The sequence below is a fragment of the Odocoileus virginianus genome, chromosome 27, assembly GCF_023699985.2.
Source record: "Odocoileus virginianus isolate 20LAN1187 ecotype Illinois chromosome 27, Ovbor_1.2, whole genome shotgun sequence".
Taxonomy (NCBI): Eukaryota; Metazoa; Chordata; class Mammalia; order Artiodactyla; family Cervidae; genus Odocoileus; species Odocoileus virginianus.
This window is the reverse complement of record NC_069700.1, coordinates 44,214,858-44,231,531: the sequence shown is the minus strand read 5'-3', so window position 1 is coordinate 44,231,531 and position 16,674 is coordinate 44,214,858. Positions and strand designations below refer to the sequence as shown.

Sequence of the window (16,674 nt, the reverse complement as noted above, 5' to 3'; positions counted from 1 at the left end):
ACCCACTCCAGTGTTCTTGCCTGGAGAATCCCAGGGACGGGGAGCCTGGTGGGCTGATGTCTGTGGGGTCGCACAGAGTCGGACACAACTGAAGTGACTTAGCAGTAGCAGCAGCTCAAAATACCGGTGTCTAGGTAGCCAAATTCTCAGCAGGAGGCCTTTGGTTCTGATGAAAGTGAAAGTGACTCAGTCTTGTCTGGCTGTATAAATTCTCCTGGCTAGAATACTGGAGTGGGTAGCTGTTCTCTTCTCCAGGGAATCTTCCCAACCCAGGGATCAAAGCCAGGTCTCCCACATTGCAGGTGGATTCTTTACCAGCTGAGCCACCAGGGAAGCCCATTGGATACAGCATTTCATTATTGTTCTGTCTTTTAAGTGATGCTGAATCAAACCTCAGTCACTGAATTTCTCCTGCTGGGAGTGACAGACACCGAAGTACTGCAGCCGGTTCTCTTCGTGGTTTTCCTTACAATTGACTTTCTCAATTTGGCTGGAAATGGAGCCATCCTGATAGTTGTCATCTGTGATCCAAGACTTCATTCCCCTATGTATTTTTTCCTGGGAAACCTGTCATGTCTAGATATCTGCTACTCCACGGTGACTCTGCCAAAGATGCTGGAGAACTTCCTCTCTGTACACAAAGCAATTTCCTTCTTGGGATGCATAAGCCAGCTTCATTTCTTCCACTTTCTGGGTAGTACAGAGGCCATGCTGGTGCCCGTGATGGCCTTTGACCGCTTTGTAGCTATCTGCAAACCACTTCGTTACACTGTTATCATGAATCATCAGGTCTGTATCCAGATGGCTGTCACTATCTGGATTATTGGTTTTTTCCATGCCCTGCTGCACTCAGTGATGACATCTCACTTAAACTTCTGTGGTTCCAACCACATCCACCACTTCTTCTGTGATGTTAAGCCATTGCTCAAGCTGGCCTGTGGGGACACTGAGCTCAACCAGTGGCTGCTCAATAATGTCACGGGGACCTTTGCCATGGGCTCATTCTTTCTAACGCTTCTCTCCTATTTCTACATTATTATTTATCTTTTCTTTAAGACCCATTCTTGCGGCATGCTTCATAAAGCACTGTCCACTTGTGCCTCTCACTTCATGGTAGTTGTTCTTTTATTTGGTCCTGTTTTTTTCATTTACATTCGTCCTGCCTCAGGTAGCTCCATGGACCAGGAACGGATCATTGCTATTATGTACAGTGTGGTCACTCCCGTACTAAATCCACTGATCTATACTTTGAGGAACAAGGAAGTGAAGGAGGCCTTGAGGAGGGTGATCAGAAGGAAGGTCTGACTTGAAGTCTATGAAATCCTCTGAAGCATAAACAGGCAATGGGACAGTTGAGATGTGAAATTATATTGCTTCTCAAATTGTTTATCAAATATATAAATACATATATATAGATAGATATAAATATATATATATATGTGTGTGTGTGTGTACATGCTAAATCACTTCTGTTATGTCTGACTCTTTGTGACTCTTTGTACTGTAGCCCTCCAGGCTCCTCTGTCCATGGGATTTTCCAGGCAAGAATCCTGGAGTGGATTGCCATTTCCTCTTCCAGTGTTCTTCCAGACCCACAAACTGAATCCATGTCTCTTACATCTCTTGCATTGCCAGGAGGGTTCTTTACCACTAGCACCACCTGGGAAGCCCATCTATACATGTGTACCTGGAAAAGGCTTGTCTAGTGTTCAACAATGCACTTAGGTAATAGAAATGAAATGTGAACAAATGAAACATCAGCCATGGAAGTCTAATGCTGAATTTGTTTTTGAGATACCAGTGATAAAACAGATTTGCTATATATCTCAACAAACTCCTCCGGATTTACTTATAGAAATTTGCCTCTACTGCCCATGTAGCATGTAGTTTTTTAAGCCTGTCTAAACGACCCCTCCAGGTTAGCACATTTTAATGTGAGAAGTAAAATTATTATGCTTTCAGATTTTGAGAATTTTAATTTAGGACATAATTACTCAGAAAATTAAATGTTAACTCACCATTTAACATATTATTTAAGGGGAATTTTTAAGAGGTATGTCATGATTTCTTGTTATCCAAGCAGGGAAGCAAAATAATAAATAAAATTATATTGTAATCACGAATGAACAGAAAATAGCTAGTAATTTCACTTCAAATAATTTCAATATTTTTAGAACTCAATGGTCAAACTCTCAATTACTATGAATTGTTATTTAAAATGGAGGCAGGTTGAAAAGACATCTCAAGAATATCTTCTATCTTATTTGCGGGTTTTTTTTTTCCCTCAACTTCTGGTCATGGAAAATGTTGATTTACAGAATTTTTTCTACTCTTGTTTTGCTTTTATATTCTACCCTTATTTCAACAAACTATAAAGCAATGTGACCTGATGTAATATAAGAGAAATATTAAGAATAAATAAATTGTTATATTCTTTCACTTCTCCATTGTTAGTCTTATACTTAGTGGCTTTAACTGGTAATATTTTCATTATCACTGCAACTACCATGGATGGCAGTCTCTATTTACCCATATATTTCTTCCTGAAACATCTCTCCTTCTTGAGCCTATGTTATATTTCTGTGACTGTACCAAGGTTCATTTGCAACTTGATTATACATAGTAGCAATATTCCCCTCTGGGAATACATATTGCAGTGCTGTGCTTTCACTCTCTGTGGTTCTGAGGAGATGGCCATGCTCACAGTGATGCCTTATGATCTCTATGTGGCCATCTGTCTGCCTCCCTCTGCACTCTGAAATCGTCGAGAATGTCAACATCTGTACTCATGAAATCTTAGCGATTTGGATCAGTGGGGTCATCTTTGAAGTTATGCGTACATCTGCTACTTTCTCCATCACTTCTATGGTGCCAATAGAATTCACAAACTCTTCTGTGATATCTCCTAGCTCCTAAAACCCACTTGTTCCAATGAGTATGTCAGTGAGCTTGGGGTTACTGGCTTCCTGTCCTTGATGGCCTTTCTTTGCTTCATTTCCATTTGATTCACACACACACACACACACACACACACACACACATCCTGTACAGTGTTGAAGATCCCATCTACTGAGGGCAGAGCAAAGGCCTTTTCCACCTGCCCCCTCCACCAGCTATCATCATATTGTTTGTCTCTACTGGTATCTTTTGAGTTTCTAAAGCCACCTACTGACTCTCAAACTGCATTAGAATTTACTTGAAAGTGAAAGTGAAAGCTGCTCAGTCCTGTCTGACTCTTTGCGACTTATGCAGTCATTGGAATTCTCTAGGCCCGAATACTGGAGCGGGTAACCTTTCCCTTCTCCAGGGGATCTTCCCAATCCAGGGATCGAACCCAGGTCTCCCATACTGCAGGTGAATTCTTAAGCAGCTGAGCCACAACTGAAACCTAAGAATATTGGAGACAGTAGCCTATCCCTTCTCCAACAGCTCTTCCTGACTCAGGAATTGAACCATTCTCCTGCATTGCAGGTGAATTCTTTACCAACTGAGCTATGAGGGAAGCCTACTATTTTTATATATATTTTTTATAATATTTTGCCTCCAACACTTAATCTGATGATCTAAAACTTGAGAAACAAAGCCATGAAGGCAGCTGTAATAAAGTTTTCAAGAAAAGAAAAGCCTACCTCTTTTGCTGAGTCACATCTATTCATTCCTCCCTGAGAAACCAATCAAAATATATTGGAAAAATATGACAGTCAATCAAGAACTTAAAGCTCAAGCACAACTCATTATAAGGAGAGTCATACCAATGGACTGTCTCTGAACAATGAAAACATCGACATAGTTATCCAAAAACTATTCTTGTAAATACAGTAGATTTAAATCTCACTGTACACTTTCACTTTTCACTTTTATGCATTGGAGAAGGAAATGGCAACCCACTCCAGCGTACTTGCCTGGAGAATCCCAGGGATGGGGTTGCACAGAGTCGGGCACGACTGAAGTGACTTAGCAGTAGCAGTAGCAGTAGTACAATGCCAAGTATGGTGAAAATATAAATATTTTTAACAGTGAAGACTCCAACTTAATTATCCTTTCTGACCCATTTCTTTTTTTAATCTCTTTTGGTTTTCCTGTTTAATTTTTTATTTTCACTTTGACTCATACTTTATCTCAGGTTATTATTGTCTCCTGTGCTTTCTTTGCTTAGTAGCTACCTGTCTTTTCTTTCACTTTTAATTTCTCCAGGTCCCTTTGCTTTAATCAAGACTCTTATTAGATAATGTACAGACAGGCTTCGGTTTTGTTTCAGTTCAAGGGTCCCTCCTCATTAATAAGGTAATTCCTTCAAAATTTATGTACCACATTTTGTCTAATTTTTATTTCATTGTTTACTGTGCTTCTAATCTCTTATTTTCTTTTTGTTGTCTTTGTCGTATGTCATTCATCTTTGTCATATTTCATCTTTGTCATATTTTTTTTCTTTGAGGACAGTGATTGTAAGGGCATCTGTACAATGCTATCTGGCTCATGTCTATCAAAGAAAAGAACAACTCATTTTTTTTTCTGAGTTACAATCAAGTTTGGAATATTATACAGTATGTAAACACATAAGAGAACCACCTGGCCCTCAATGTTTTCTGTCTGTGTAAGGGTCCAACTAATGTTCTATTAATCTTACACGGCTTCAGTTGGTAACACACATGGTCACCAGGGAAAAGTCTGATTATGTCATTTGTGTTGCATCCTTGTCTTTCATGTGAGTGAGAAGTTGAAAAAAACAAACAATAAATGACTCATAAAATGCTTATAGGAATAAATACAAACACAATTAAACTAATATGTTTTTTAAAGGCACATTTGACAAATAAGCAAAAAAATCATGTCAGTACAATATACAGTGACCAAAATGTACAAGAATGGATGATATGAGCAGCAGATAAAATGCAAGAAAAGGCAGGAGAAGGTAGCTGACAGATCCAAGTATTTCTCACAGAATGAGAAAAAAAAATTTAAAAATAAAGCATGAAAAAGAGCTTAGGTATCATAAAAGATAGGAAAAAAACTCAATATCAGTCTAATAATGGTTCCAGAAAGATCTACTTTTCATGCAATTGAGGGAATGTGTAACAGGCAGTATTCAGAGAAATAAATTTAAAGGCTTTTTTCCCAGAATTCTTAGAAATGTAGATCTTCAGGTATGAGAAGCACAACAAAAATTGGCCAGTATAAGTAAAATGAATATAAATGTAGTTATATCATTCTGAACCTATTAAATAATGAAAACAGAAATTTTTAAAATCTTAAAGCAGAAAAACTGTTTTAAAAATACCAATGTTATATCCTAGAAGCTTTATTATTTTATGTTTTCTATTTAGTTCCATAATCCATTGGAAAACAATTTTTGTAATGGCATAAAGAGGATGTCATTGTTCATTTTACTCATTGATATCCAATTAACTACAATAGTTAATTGGAAACAAACTTTTCCCCCCAAAGAATTTCAGTTGGTGCCTTTGTAATAAGTTTAGTAATTGTATATGTATGGAAGTCTCTCATCTGTTCAATTGATTTATGTATTTATGCTTATTCTATTAAATTTTATTAATTATTGTATCTATACAGTTTTTTATATTAAGTATCTAAGTTTTCTAACTCTGCTCCTTCAGATCTTATGGTCTACTCCAAGTCTTTTGCTTATCCATATGTTTCAGAAACAAGTTTTTAATTAAAAAAAAAAACTATTAAGATGTTGACTGAAGTACATTGAATCCATAGATCAAACTGAACAGTCTTCTTTAAAAGTTTGCATCTTCTAATTTTTATAAACAGGGTAATTTATGAACAGGGTACTTTTCAGTACTTTAAGTTCTTAAAAATTCTGTCAGAAATTATGTATAATTTTGAATGTAGTCATTTCAGACATCTTTTGTTTGATTTATCTCTATGTACTTGATGATATTTTAAGTTGTAATTTAAAAAATTTAATTGTCTAACTTTTGTGATCAGTATATAGAAATCCAGTAGATTTTTGTATACTAACCTTACATTCAATGATCTTCCATATGTACATATACTTTCTAATAGATCTTTATAGATTCTTTTACTTTCTATTATACATTGTTATCTGTGAATAAAGAGCTTTATTTCTTAATGTCCAAAATTGAAACCTTTCATTTATTTTCCTTGCTATTGGGCTGGCTAGGGTCAGATTAGGATCAAATTATGGTTCAGCTATTCCTAACAATGTAATCATGAGCAAATGGCTTATTTTTTCTGAAACTTTTGTTTTCTCTGCAGCACATGGATGTGATACCTACCTTGAGAAACAATTGAAATAATGTTTGTGATGTGTTGCACAGATCTTTGTGTTGCAAATGTGATGTGTTGCAAAGATCTACTATTTTGTCCCATAAATAGTAGACTCTAGTGGAAAAAATATACTCAAATTCTGAATAATATTGTTACCGTGATTAAGTCACTTTAATGCTAAAAGATAAAAGTATTTCAAATTACTATAGAAGAGTGATGTCACCAAGATGGCAACATAGATTGTTCCCAACTGTACTCCCTCTTGCAAAAAGAATAACTAACAAGTATTCATGGATAAGACATCACTGAGAGAATTATGGACCACAGAGTTGAGGTCAAAGCAGCACCGAGACCAAGACAAACTGCATTAGAGGGTAAGAGAAATGGCTGCCTGCTGACTGCATTGACCCTCCCCCAGGTCAGTGGAGAATCTCGCTGAGAGCCTAGGTTTGAGCAATGCTGAGAAAGAAGAACAAAGCTGGACATATTACTCTCCCTGATTTCAAACAGTATTACAAACCTATAGTAGTCAAAGCAATATCGTAGTGGCATAAAAATGGATTCATAGATCAATGAAACCAAGGAGAGTGTCCAGAAATAAGGGATTAAGTTCTAGACAATTAGATGTGGAAAATTTTCTCCAGGAAAATAGCATGATTACCAAAACTAATGCAGCTCCAGCAGTTGACCTTGAGGATAAAAATCAATGCTAAGGACAGAGAGCTTTAGTCTATAAGGACCCACCATATCCTCCCCAGACTACCTACTTGAACTTCACTGAGAGAAAAATGAACTTCTACTTGCTTATAACTCCATATTGATAGTCTTTAATGGCTGAATGTGATTCCTTTATGAATTCAAGAAATGATATACCACAAACCCTGTTATTAAAATGGTAAATATCAGACTAGAAATAAGGAAAAGTTAAGAGGTTGGGACAAAAGTTCTCATTTAGATAGAATTAAATTTGATATGCTTGTCAGATATCCAAGAGTAGTTGACATATGGACAGCCTGAATATTTCAATCTCTCACTATATTTATACAAAAGTCAGAAAAAGGATTGCTCAAAATGTGTGTGTGTATATATATAAATAAACATTAAGGGCTATGAAATGTTATGGTCACATGCTTACCACTCCAAAATAATCTGACTTAAGGAAGCAGAGCAGTAACCAGAGAGAAATTGTGAGTTTTAGGTACTCTTTCTGATTTTACTTCCAAGTTATTCTTAATAGCAGACCTCTGTTAATTATTGATTTTATTCCTCAATACCATTTATAGCCAACTTTTTCTATGGAAAATTCCTTAAGATTTGCCATTAATGAGTAACTCTGGGGACAGTCTCCAAGGACAAGAAAGATTCCTAATGCTAACCAACACTTTCCAATCCCAAGAGACACGAACACCAGTAATACTCAGCTCATGAGCTACATCTTTGCTAGCTATGAACATCATCTCATCAATGTAGGCAAAGGATTCTGGGATCTCTGGACTATCCCACTTGCTTAATAAGAGCACTGGATAGAATACATATATCAAAGGATAGAATACATAGATCAACTCATGGGGTAAAGATTATGAATGCTAGTAGGTAAGTATGGAAGGTAGCATTTGACAAATAGTGTAACGGGCTCAGACTTCACAGTGGAACAAAGTGGATGGAAGTTCTGTGCTTGAGGGCTACATCTGTATCTGTTTCTAAATCTGTATGTAAATCAATTGAGCTGTAAGAAATGTCTTGGACCATAAAACTTCTAACACCTTCATAAGGACATATCTAATAGGAAGTAAAATATATGTGTCTAGAGTTTAGAAAAGAAGATGGATTGGTAGATATAATTTAAAAGTTATCTGGTTATGTCAGAAATAGATTCACAAACAGAGAACAAACTTATGGTTGCTGGAGGAGAGGGATACTTAGGGAGTTTGGGATGGACATGTACACATTGCTACATTTAAAATGGATAATTAACAAGGACCTACTGTATAACACATAGTACTCTGCTCAATGTTATATGGCAACCTAGATGGGAGGTGAGTTTGGGGGAGAATGGATATATGAATATGTATGACCCTCTTCGGTTGGGCCATTACTCTTAACCTTCCGTTGAAATCACTTTCATCAATGTCAAAGTTCAATTTTCAGTCCTTAAGTTACTTGATCTCTCAACAAGACTTTTCACAGCTGACCCCTCTTACTTCAAATACTCTTTTTGCTGGCTTTCAGGACATCCTCACAGGCTCCTAGGTAGGCAGTGATCTCACTGATGGTTCCTTAGTCTCATTGTCTGGCTCCTCCTCTTTCTTATTATTCATTTTTGGACCTCTTTTTTATTTCTAGTTTCAGACTTCAAATATCTATAAACAGATAGCTTTTTAACTTTTAATTTTATTTTAGGGTATAGCCAATTAACAATGCTGTGATACTTTCAGGTGAAGAGCTTCACTGAAGAGGGTTTTTAAAAAGCATGGAAAGTAAAATAACACATTTGGAGAGTAATGGACAATGCATGATGGAGACAAGTAGCTTTTTGAAGGATCTGTCATAAAGAGTGGAGAAGTGGAGGAGTAGCTGAAGAAGGCTTAGGGGAATCAGTAGGATATTAGGGTGTTGTCCATCTGAGGTTGAGATTTTAGACAGTTGCTGCTGCTGCTGCTGCTAGGTCATTTCATTCGTGTCTGACTCTGTGCAACCCTGTAGACAGCAGCCCACCAGGCTCCGCCGTCCCTGGGATTTTCCAGGCAAGAGTACTGGAGTAGGGTGCCATCGCCTTCTCCTTTAGACAGTTAGGACCTCACAATTTTATATAGTTAGGACCTCGTATATTTTCGATGCTGAAATATGATTCTGATAATCTCAGTTTTCAACCACTCCTGATCTATCTGAGATCCAACACGAATGATTATTTTTCAGGTGAATTATCAGGAGGTGGATATAATAGCAGAAAGATTATTCAAGCAAAAGTATCAGGAAGATTCAACCTGAGAAAGGATGTAAAAATGTGAGAGATTTGGTCAGAGAGAACATGCACTCAACTTCTTGACTGTTGGTTTAAAGTAATTAAAAAAAAAATATGATTCTACTTTCAGTGTATTTATAGTATCATTGATAACAAGAAAATCTATATGTCATAAACATTAGAAAACATCTGAAGATAATATTCAATTAAGGACTAGATTATCCTGTGTATAGATCAGTGTGTGAAAGCACAAGTGAGAATATACATAGAGTTATGACATGATCAGATCAAAGAGAAAGGAGACTAAATAGTGATAAAAAGTAGAAAATCATGTTTATTGGTAAGTGGGTGCAAAGATAGAAGTTCTCGATAACCAGGCACAGATACATATAAGTGAAGCATTTTGTGTGCATGCTCATTCACTCAGTCTTGTCCTCCTCTTTGTGACCCCATGGACTGTAGCCTTCCAGGATCCTCCATCCATGGAATTTTCCAGGCAAGAATACCAGAGTGGGTTGCCATTTCCTTCTCCAGGGGACCTTTCCAACCCAGCGATGAAACTAGCATCTCCTATGTCTCTTGCATTGGCAGGTAGGTTATTTACCATTAGTACCACCTGGGAAGTGATGCATTAGAAAATAAGATATTAGAGATACTTGAGCAAGGGAGAGTCAAGCCAAAACCAAAAAGCTGTACATTTTCTGGAATCAATAAAGCCAGTAAAGCTGCTGATGAAGTAACTGGGAGCAAGTTGTTGAAAGTACAAAGACGGTAACTGTGAAAAAGTTGAGAAAAAGACAAAAATGAAGATCATTTTGTAGTTTAAAAAAAGTGTTATAGTACTAATATGGATTTTAGGGATGAAATAAAAAGATGAATCAGTGATTCCAGTCTTACTAGGAAAATATTTAGAGGAAAAAACTTTTATTCATAAAATGTTAAAATGGAAGGAAGAACATTTCAGCACTTGGGGAGGAAAACATATGACCCTCTCCTGTCCTCACTATCAATTAATTAATTTATTATTCATCTTGTGACAAATACTGCTTCATGGATGCTGACCCTGGGGACTCAAGGGAGAAGAAAACCAGATACAGTATTTGCCTTAATGCACTTTATGGCCCCATGAAAGAGTCCAACAAAACTAAATACCTTAAATAAATATTTTAACAAAATAAATATGAACAACATTGCCCATATGACAACTATAGGAATTCTATGAAGGTGCTATGTGTGGTAGCATATGAAAAGTAGGTTTGACTTAATTAAATAGACAAGGGAAAACTTTCCTAAGAAAGTCACTAATTGATCTGAGACTGTGAAAGGATGAACAGGAGCTGACTTAGAATGAAGCAAAGGAACATCGTGCACAGAAAGAAATGCAAGGCAGCCAGAGTGACTAGGGAACAGAGAATGAGGGGACTGTAGCGTAAGATGAAGCTGCTGAGACATCACGAGGTCAAGACAGATTGAGCTTTGTTAGATATGGTGGGGATTTTTGTTCCTTCACAAGCCCAGTGGTTCTCCGGACACCTGTTTTTAAGCAAGCAACAGACATGATCAGAGTTTGTTTTTTGAAAAGATCACTCTGGTGGCAGTGCGGACAATATATTGAATGAGGCAAGAGTGGGACTATTAAAGCAGTTCAGAAGTTAGCAGGACTCTAGTCATTAACAATAACTTAAACTAGACTAGTGACTGTGTAGATGGGTAGGAGTGTTCACCAAGTTCCTATGATGTGCCAAGCACTAAGCTAAGAACTGAGATGCAGTCTTTGCGTTAGTAGGCTCATGTTCTTGTAATAAAAACTGATTCATAAACAATTACTTATACCATCCAATAATACGAAGACTAAGAGAACTTTTTCACCCTTAAACTACTCCTGGTGTTCCCTTCATTCCCTCATCTTTGTGCTTCCTCACTTAGATCATCCTTCAGAAAGTGCAAATCCTGTCCCTCCCATTGCTGATTGAGTTTCTTTTCTTCATTCCTCATATTTGTGGTATAAGGAAACCAACTGATAAGAGAATCTTCGAGGTTAGCTACAATACACTTCAGTAGCTAACAGTGAATGAAACCTCTTTTTAAGGTGATTCTTTTCTTGTAACACATCAAGACCTGAAATGAACTGCAGCAAGAACCCTGACTTTGTCCTCTCGGGGCTCTCCCGTGACCCAGACAAACCGCAGCTCCTCTTTGGGCTCCTCCTGGCCCTCTACTTGCTGGGTCTCTCAGGAAATGCACTACTGCTGCTGGCTATCGGAGCTGACCTCCACCTCCACACCCCCATGTACTTCTTCCTCAGCCAGCTCTCCCTGGTCGACCTCTGCTTCACTACCACCACAGCCCCCAAGATGCTGGAGACTTTGTGGACCAGCAATGGATCGATCTCCTTCTCTGAGTGTCTGGCCCAGTTATATTTCTTTGCAGTTTTTGCTAACATGGACAACCTGCTTTTGACTGCCATGGCTATCGACCGCTACGCTGCCATCTGCCATCCTCTGCACTATCCACTCCTGATGACTCCTTGCAGATGTGGGCTGCTGGTGGGTGGGTCATGGGGAGTGGCCCACTCTGACTCTTTGATCCAAACCTTGATGCTAACCCGACTGTCATTCTATACTAATCAAGAAATTCCCCACTTTTTCTGTGATTTCGGACCACTCTTTAGACTTTCCTGCTCTGATACCCACCTCAATGAGGACCTGATGATGGTTCTGACAGGACTCTTAGGAATCAGCCCTCTCCTCTGCATCATAAGCTCTTATGTTCATATTTTCCTTGCTGTGGCTCGGGTCCCATCAGCACAGGGCAAAAAGAAAGCCCTGGTCACATGCAGCTCCCACCTCTCCATGGTCATCCTCTTCTACAGCTCGGTCTTTGCCACCTACCTGAAGTCCCCATCAGCTTCCCATGCCTCTGGGGAGCTGGGTGCTGCTATTATGTACACCCTGGTAACCCCCACTCTCAATCCTTTCATTTATAGTCTAAGAAATAAGGATGTGAAGAGATCCCTGAAAAGGATTCTGGGCATAGAATAATTCCCAGAAACAAGTGTTGGGAAAAAAATGCACCATTCACCACCACACTGACAAAGTGAGTCAGTTAACACCAAGGCTATCACATGTCACACAGCATGATATGGTATATTGAAAAGAACACTAAATAGAAATTTGGAGACCTTACTTCTAGGTTCCACTCTGGGTGCAAGCTTGTATATGTATTCCAGCTATAGGTGTGTATATATTATATATTAATCTGTATTATTATCTCAAAACATTATATCAGAAATATGTCAAAGGGAATATAATAGATATTACATTATAATATATAATTAAGTATATTATATAAATATAATATTCTTAAGAGTTGATTGGATGAGCTACTCTTTATATTGCCTTATAAAAATTATACTATTGAAACGTGATCAAACGTGATCTTTCTCTTCCCATCATTATGAACATTTTGATCACTATTGCCATTTCTATCACCAGTTTAATAATGAAGATCATCACCATCAGTTTTATTGTGGTCAACATCATCTTTCTGTCATCAGAGTCACCTTACAGATTACCATCTTCGGTTCTCTCTGCATCAGTAACACCAGTATAATCATCATGAGTAAGAGAATAGAAACTGATCCTATGCACTTTTCCCCCTTTTAATGTTTCATTTTTTCAGAATGTTCTATTAATTTGTTTAAATGACAATCCCAAGCTACCAATCTGTCCCTCCCCCTCACTTTTCCTCTCTGATAAACATAAATTCATTCTCTCTAAGTCTGTGAGTTTCTTTCTGTTTCGTAAATAAGTTCATTTATATCTTTTTTTAGACTGTATGAGATATTATATGATATTAGTCTTTTGCTGACTTACTTTGCTCAGTATGACAATCCCCAGATCCATCCATTTTGCTGCAAATGGCATTATTTAATTCTTGGCTGGGTAATATTCCACTGAATATATGTTCCACATCACCTTTATCTATTCATCAGTCAATGGACAGATGGGATTGATATGTACACACTGCTATATTTAAAAAAGATAACCAACCATGACCTACACTAAAAAGATAAAAATAAAGCAAAAAGTTAAAATGAATAAGTGAATTGCATTCAGCTTTAAATATTTTTAAAATATCCATATGCTTAGACATGGCAATCAAACCATGAAGAGTACATTAAAGTAAATTCTGGAAATAAACAATGCTTGTATAGTGAAAGAATGGAATACAACTAAAAATTCCCAGTGACGAAAGAATATTTAAGAACATTATAGTTAGCCGTACTATGAAGCCCAGAAGAATAAAGTATTCAATTGGCCACAAAGTTCACTCAGTTTTTTTAGCCAAACCCATAACCAATCCATCTACCATGAAGCCAAAGAGCCAGGCTATGCCCACCAGCCTAAGTACTGCCTGGGAGTAAGTGGCAGAGTGAGTAACAATTATTCAGTAGTGATTATATTCCTTGATAACCAATTGTCCCTGGAGAGCCAAAGATAAAGAACTGGATCAAGGAATCAGTCATAGAGATGAATGCCTTCTGCAGGAAGTCCTCTAACACTTTTGGCATCAATTTAACCATGTAGAGATTGTCAAAAAAGGATAAAAATACAAACAGTTAGGCTCAGAAACATAACTTACATGTTGGCGATTGCTCCACAGCCATGTCCAGGATCTGGGATCTCTTGTCACTGATATTTATCTCCGTTGCTGGACCATTGTCTAAAGGTGAAAATGCCCACATGGCTGGTATTGACTCTGAGGTGCTGAAATCGAGTAAGAATATTACTGACGAGAGTTTCTGCAAAGAAGGTCTGCATCTTGAGCACAAATTTTGTTGTCAGTCTTGTCCTTCTGAGATCAAGCTCTGAGCCTTTGGAGTGGGAGCACTGACTCCAAGGCCATAGACTATGAGAGAATTAACCCTAGGGATTATCAAATAATGAGAACTCACACAAAGGATGCCAAGACCTGGCATCACTCAACCACCAGGAGCACCTTGCACGGACGCCTCATCTAAACAACAAACAAAACAAAAATACAAACCCAATCATCAGTAGACAGGATTACCACCTCACTCAGCCTTGCCCATCAGAGGAAAAAAGACAAACAAATGAAAACTCAGCAGAAATCTCACCCTATACAACACAAAAGACCCCGAATAGCCAAAGCAGTCTTGGGAAAGAAGAATGCAGCTGGAGGAATCAACCTTCCTGACTTCAGATTATACTAGAAAGCTACAATCGTCAAGACAGTATGGTACTAGCACAGAAACAGAAACAGACCAATTGAAACAAGATAGAAAGCATAGAAATAAATCCATGCACCTATGGGTACCTTATTTTTGGCAAAGGAGGCAAGAATATACAATGGAGCAAAGGCAGCCTCTTCAATAAATGGTGCTGGGAAAATTGGACAGCTACATGTAAAAGAATGAAATTAAAACACTTCCTAACACCATACACAAAGATAAATTCAGTATGGATTAAAGACCTAAATGTAAGACCAAAAATATAAAACTCTTACAGGAAAACATAAGCAGAACACTCGATGACTTAAATTAAAGCCAGACTCTCTATGACCCACCTCCTACACTAATGGAAATTAAAAATAAAAGTAAACAAGTGGGACCTGATTAAACTCAAAAGCTTTTGCACAGCAAAGGAAACTATAAGCAAGGTGAAAAGACAACCCTCAGAGTGGGAGTAATAGCAGATGAAACAACTGACAAAGGATTAATTTCCAAAAGATACAAGCAACTCATACAACTCAACACCAGAAAAAAAACAAAACCAATCTTAAAGTGGGGAAAAAACCTAAGCAAACATTTCTCCAAAGAAGACATACAAATGGCTAACAACACATGAAAAGTTGCTCAGCATCACTCATTATTAGGGAAATGCAAATCAAAACTATAATGAGATATATACCTCACACCAGTCAGAATGGCCATTATCAAAAAGTCTACAAACAATAAATGCTGGAGAGGGTGTGGAGAAAAGGGAACACTCTTGCACTGTTGGTGGGAATGTAAATTGATGCAGCCACCATGGAAGAAGGTATGGAGATGCCTTAAAGAACTAAGAATAAAACTACTGTCAGTTCTGTTCAGTCATGTCTGACTCTTTGCAACCCCATGGACTGCAGCATGCCAGGCCTCCCTGTCCATCACCAACTCCCAGAGTTTACTCAAACTCATGTCTGTTGATTCAATGATGCCATCCAACCATCTCATCCTCTCTCATCCCCTTCTCCTCCTGCCCTCAATCTTTCCCAGCATCAGGGTCTTTTCAAATGAGTCAGTTCTTTCCATCAGGTGGCCAAAATATTGGAGTTTCAGCTTCAACATCAGTCCTTCCAATGAACACCCAGGACTGATCTCCTTTAGGATGGACTGGCTGGGTCTCCTTGCAGTCCAAGGGACTCCCAAGAGTCTTCTCCAACACCACAGTTCAAAAGCATCAATTCTTTGGTGCTCAGCTTTCTTTACAGTCCAACTCTCACATCCATACATGACTACTGGAAAAACCATAGCCTTGACTAGACATACCTTTGTTGGCAAAGTAATGTCTCTGCTTTTTGATATGCTGTCTAGGTTGGTCATAACTTTCCTCCCAAGGAGTAAGCATCTTTTAATTTCATGGCTGTGGTCACCATCTGCAGTGATTTTGGAGCCCCCCAAAATAGTCAGCCACTGTTTCCACTGAAAAACTACCATATGACCCAGCAACCCCACTCCTAGGCATATACCCTGAGGAAACCAAATTGAAAAAGACACATGTATGCCATTATTCATTGCAGCACTGTTTACAATAGCTAGAACATGGAAGCAACATAGACGTCCATCAACAGGTGAATGGATAAAGAAGTTGTGATTCATATACGTATGGAATATTACTCAGCCACAAAAAGGAATACCTTTGATTCAGTTCTAATGAGGTGGATGAACCTAGAACCTATTATACAGAGTGAACTAAGTCAGAAAGAGAGAGATAAATATCATTTTCTAATGTATATATATGTAACCTAGAAAAATGGTTATGAAGAATTTATTTACTAGGCAGCATTGGAGAAACAGGCATAAAGAATAGACTTGTGGACATAGGGAGAGGGGAAGAGAGGGTCAGATATATGGAAAGAGTAACATGGAAACTTACATTAGCACATGTAAAATTGATAACCAATGGGAATTTGCCGTATGGCTAAGAAACTCAAACAGGGGCTCTGTTTCACCCTAGAGAGGTGGGATAGGGACAGAGATGGGAGGGAAGTTCAAAAGGGAGGGGATATATGTATACCTATGGCTGATTCAGGCTGAGGTTTGACAGATAACAACAAAATTCTGCAAAGCAATTATCCTTCAATAAAAAAATAAAAAAGAATGACTTCTTGGCTTTTTGTAACCTGCTAACCACCTTCTATTTGTCTTACGAATTGAAATCTTTACTCAT

General features: G+C 38.0%; 2 protein-coding genes across 2 annotated transcripts; both read left to right on the top strand.

Annotated features, from left to right (window-relative positions):
- Positions 1 to 378: 378 nt before the first annotated feature.
- On the top strand, positions 379 to 1,305 carry LOC110133361 (olfactory receptor 12D1-like). Its single transcript, XM_020887231.2, has one exon. The coding sequence runs from the start codon at positions 379 to 381 to the stop codon at positions 1,303 to 1,305; it is 927 nt and encodes a 308-aa protein (XP_020742890.2).
- A 10,038-nt stretch (positions 1,306 to 11,343) lies between these two features.
- Positions 11,344 to 12,261, top strand: LOC110133358 (olfactory receptor 1f45-like). Its single transcript, XM_020887215.2, has one exon. It carries the CDS (start codon positions 11,344 to 11,346, stop codon positions 12,259 to 12,261), a length of 918 nt encoding a protein of 305 aa, XP_020742874.2.
- Positions 12,262 to 16,674: the final 4,413 nt, after the last annotated feature.

What these genes read in the sequence shown, in the direction of transcription:
- LOC110133361 (XM_020887231.2), top strand. Translation starts at nt 379, where the DNA reads ATGCTGAATCAAACCTCAGTCACTGAATTTCTCCTGCTGGGAGTGACA.
- LOC110133358 (XM_020887215.2), top strand. Translation starts at nt 11,344, where the DNA reads ATGAACTGCAGCAAGAACCCTGACTTTGTCCTCTCGGGGCTCTCCCGT.